This window comes from Apteryx rowi, unplaced genomic scaffold, assembly GCF_003343035.1.
Source record: "Apteryx rowi isolate R43461 unplaced genomic scaffold, aptRow1 scaffold_67, whole genome shotgun sequence".
Lineage (NCBI taxonomy): Eukaryota > Metazoa > Chordata > Aves > Apterygiformes > Apterygidae > Apteryx > Apteryx rowi.
Window position 1 is genome coordinate 859,309 of NW_020450949.1, and position 3,992 is coordinate 863,300.

At 72.8% G+C, this 3,992-nt stretch overlaps 1 protein-coding gene across 1 annotated transcript in view; it reads right to left on the reverse strand.

Annotated features, from left to right (window-relative positions):
* The window catches only part of RNF207 (ring finger protein 207), a 6,016-nt gene extending 2,319 nt beyond the window's left edge, over positions 1 to 3,697 (reverse strand). The window contains exons 1-11 of the mRNA XM_026085436.1: positions 3,507 to 3,697; positions 2,767 to 2,899; positions 2,542 to 2,686; positions 2,390 to 2,471; positions 2,235 to 2,310; positions 2,013 to 2,138; positions 1,535 to 1,581; positions 1,381 to 1,453; positions 1,234 to 1,302; positions 1,056 to 1,124; positions 684 to 805 (exon numbers count right to left, since the gene is read on the reverse strand). Coding sequence (XP_025941221.1) covers positions 684 to 805; positions 1,056 to 1,124; positions 1,234 to 1,302; positions 1,381 to 1,453; positions 1,535 to 1,581; positions 2,013 to 2,138; positions 2,235 to 2,310; positions 2,390 to 2,471; positions 2,542 to 2,686; positions 2,767 to 2,899; positions 3,507 to 3,697 — 1,133 coding nt within the window. The remainder of the gene's footprint in view (positions 1 to 683; positions 806 to 1,055; positions 1,125 to 1,233; positions 1,303 to 1,380; positions 1,454 to 1,534; positions 1,582 to 2,012; positions 2,139 to 2,234; positions 2,311 to 2,389; positions 2,472 to 2,541; positions 2,687 to 2,766; positions 2,900 to 3,506) is intronic.
* Between the last annotated feature and the right edge of the window lie 295 nt (positions 3,698 to 3,992).

Below are 3,992 nucleotides of genomic sequence, written 5' to 3' on the forward strand. Positions count from 1 at the left end.
GCTTCCCAGAACTGTCACTTGAAGCCCCGGTGCCTGTTGTTAATCAGCACAGCTGTGCTCAGCGCTGTCCCCGGGCCACCTCCAAGGTGACAGGCTCAAGGGCAGCGCCGGGGGCAGGTCTGGCACGGCGGGGTGCGCAGCCGGGGGGGGGCAGCACGCGTTGCAGGGGGCATTGCAGGGGGCACAGCGAGCTGCAGGGCAGGGTGCAAGGTGGGCTGCACAACGGCAGGGTGCACGGCGGGGTGCGTGGTGGGGTGCGCAGCAGGGCACACGATGGGATGCATGACAGGACGCGCAGCAGGGTGCAAGGTGGGGTGCAAGGTGGGGTGCACAGCGGGGTGCACAGCAGGGCACACGATGGGATGCATGATAGGATGCGCAGCAGGATGCACAGCAGGGTGCAAGGTGGGGTGCACAGCGGGGTGCATGTAGCCCTTGCTGCAGCTGAGCCCATGCTGGGGTGGCAGTGGGGTCTGAGCCATGGGGGGGGCTGGCACCGCCGGCCTCAGGTCCCCATGCGCCTCCACGGGCCGCTCCGATGGCCTGTGGCTGCCRGGGCRGTGYTGGTGCCGGTGCCAGTGCCGAGCGGGGCCGGACGCTCTGCCCCGGCTGTGCCCCCCGGCTGTGCGTGCTGCTGCACTGGGGGCTGCAGCCCGGCCTGCTCCGGCCCCCGGGCGCCTCACATGTTTGCGGCGGCGATACCGGGCCCGATGGCCCCRGCGCTGCCCACCACGGAGCGGCGAGGCGTCAGCGTCAGCAGCGGCTCCAGGCAGCGGGCGAACTCGGCCCGGTACTCRGTGCTGATCTGCGGGCGAGAGGGAGGCGAGTGGCGCGGGGGCTCAGGCGCCCGGCCGGACACCACCGCCCGCTGCAGCCACTGCCTGGCAGCGCCGTGGGGAAGGGCTGCCTGCGCCGTGCCGTGCTGCGCTGCACCGTGCCGTGCCGCACCGCGCTGTGCTGCACCGCGCCACGCTGCACCATGCTGCACTGCACTGTGCTGCACCGTGCCATGCTGCACTGCGCCACGCTGTGCCCGGGCGCCGGGCGGGCTCTACCTTGCTGGTCTGCGCGGGCCGCAGGCGATGGGGCAGCTTGACGATCTTCTGCAGCCTCTCCATGAGTTGCTGCAAGGGAGCGGCGGGTTGGCGGCGTGGGGCTGCAGCGGGGCTCCCCGGCACGACGCAGCACGGCACGGCACGGCGCGGGGATCCGGCGCCCTCCCGCCCCACTCACGTAGCCCAGGTCCAGGAACTCGGCTTTGTTGGCGGAGCTCAGGAAGGCCGAGCAGGTGACCAGGTGGACCTGCACCGGGGCGGCCGCGTCACGCTGGCGCGGGTGCCCTGGCACTGTGGGGCCCTGCGCTGCCAAGCCCTGCCCTACCTGCAGCGTGGGCAGCAGCGCGGCGAGGTGGGCGAGCTGCTCCCGGAACGCCTTCTCCTTCTCCTCGTGCTGGCTGCGGGCACGGCGGGGCGGCACGGCCGTCGGCGGGGTCCAGCGCCCGCCCCACCGCGCCCGCCCGCGCCCGGCCCCTCACCTCCGCACCGCCTTCAGCAGCGTCTGCCTCCTCTCGGCCAGCTTCTCCTGCCGGCGGCAGAGCCGGTGGTGCCGGCGGCCTGGGTCCGTGGTGTGCCATGCACCCAGGCCAGCCCATGTGCCCTTGCCATGCCGTGCACCCCAGCTGTGCCGTGCACCTAAGTTGTGCCGTGTGCCCTGGCCATGCTGTGCACCCTGGCTGTGCCGTGCACCCTGGTCATGCCATGCACCCAGGCCGTGCCGTGCACCCCAGCTGTGCCGTGCACCTAGGTTGTGCCGTGCATCCTGGCCGTGCCGTGCACCCTGGCGGTACCATGCACCCTGGTCATGCCATGCACCCCGGCTGTGCCATGCATCCCAGCTGTGCCGTGCACCCTGGCCGTTCTGTGCACCCCGTTCATGCCATGCACCCTGGCCGGGCTGTGCACCCTGGCTGTGCCGTGCACCCCAGCCGTGCCGTGCACCCGGCGCCGCCACACCTGCATGCTGCTGAAGAGGGAGCTGATGGCCGTCTCCTCCTCGCTGGCGCTGTTGCGCACCTCCTCGACCATGGCCTTGAGCAGGACGATGGCCTCGCGCGTGGCCGTCTGCAGCTCCTTGACGGCCTGGGCAGGGCAGGCGGGCGGCTGCACGGCGCGGCGGCGGCGGCACCCCGCTGCCCAGCGGCTCTGCAGCGCCCCGGCACCCGCCGCCCCGCGTACCATGACGGCCTGGTCGAGCTTCTCGCAGCCCTGCATGTACGCCGTCTCGATGTCGATGCAGTGCGCGCGGCTCTCCCTGCGGGGCGGGAGGCGTGAGTGCGGCGCGGGCGCGGGCACGGCGCGGGGCCGGTGCAGCGGGGCGCATGGCCACCCACCCCTGCATGTCGCGGAAGCAGTTGATGCAGAGCATGGACTTCTTCTCGGTGGAGAACATGATGTAGGGCTCCTCGTGGAGCGCTGCAAGGGAGGCGCCGGGTCAGGCGGCCCCGGCACAGCGCCGGTGCCGCCCCGGGCCGCCGCCACTCACGGCACTTCTTGTGGATGTCCTTGGTGCGCTTGGCCAGGGCGACGATGTCGTGGCAGGCGAACATCCTGGCGCGGTGGGTCTCCTCGCGGCACGGGGCGCACAGCGGCTGGCTGCACGTGTTGCAGAAGTACATGGCGTCCAGCTCCTGGGCGGGCAGAGCGCGGCGTCGCGGCAGCTCTCGGGCGCCCCGTGCCCCCACTGCCGCCGCCGCCGCCCCGCGCTCACCGCCTTGGCGCAGCGCAGGTCGCAGTTGGCGCACTGCGCCTCCTCCTCGCCCTCRGCCGAGCCGTCCACCAGGAACTGCAGGAGCCGGTCCACGGGGGGCAGCCCGCTGCCGCCCTTCACCACCGACGGGTGCCTGCGGGGCCGGTGTCAGCCCGTGGGGTGCCCCGTGTGGCCGGCGGCTCCGTGCCCCCCCCCCCCGTCCATCCCGGGGGTGTCCGGCCGCGGGAGGCGCCGCAGGGCCCAGCCACCCTGGCAACCTCCAAACAGCGCCCGGAATAGCACAAACAGCATGCCGAGGGGCCGGCCGGCGCCGCGGGGCCCTGCCACGCACGTGTGCACATGTCTGCACATGCATGCGCACATGCACATGTTCACATGTTTGCACCGGCACACACATGCACGAACACATGCCCATGCATGCACACGTGTTCACATGTTTGCACCGGCACACACACATGCATTCACACATGCACATGTTTTTGCACCTGCATGCACACACATACATGCATGCATGCACACGTGTTCAGACATTTGCACCTGCAGGCACACACATGCATGCACGTTTGCACCCGCACGCACACACACATGCACCCGCGTGCACACGTTGGCACCCGCACGCGCGCCCGGCGGCGGCTCCGGCACCTCGAGGCAGGGCAGGAGGTGCCACAGCAGCGCACAGGGCCGCGCTCAGCGGAGCGGCTCCCSGCGGCCCGTCGCTTGGGGGGCGCGGGGGGCCTTACCCGCAGAGGGGGCAGGCGAGGCGGCCGTCGGCGGCGCGGCCGCGCAGGCAGCCGGCGCAGAAGTTGTGGTAGCAGTCGAGCAGGCAGGGCTGCTGGTAGGGCTCGCGGCACAGCAGGCACACGAGCGGGTGGCAGCTCGCCGCCTCCAGCGCCGCGCAGCTCCCCAGCGGCGCGAAGATCCCGCCGGCCATCTGCGGGCACAGAGCCGGGCGGGCGGCGGCGGCCCCCACGGCAACGGTGCCCCACGGCAACGGTGCCCCACGGCGGCGGCGCCCCACGGCCGCCCAGCGCCGCCCGAGCCGCTATTTTTAGGGTAGGAGCCGCGTGGCCTCGGGACGGGGCCCCCCCGGGATGGAGCAGCCCCGGGACGGAGCAGCCCCTGCAATGGGCCCCCCCCGGGATGGAGCAGCCCCGGGACGGAGCAGCCCCTGCAATGGGCCCCCCCCCCTCGGGACGGGGCCCCCCCGGGACGGGGCCCCCCCAGCC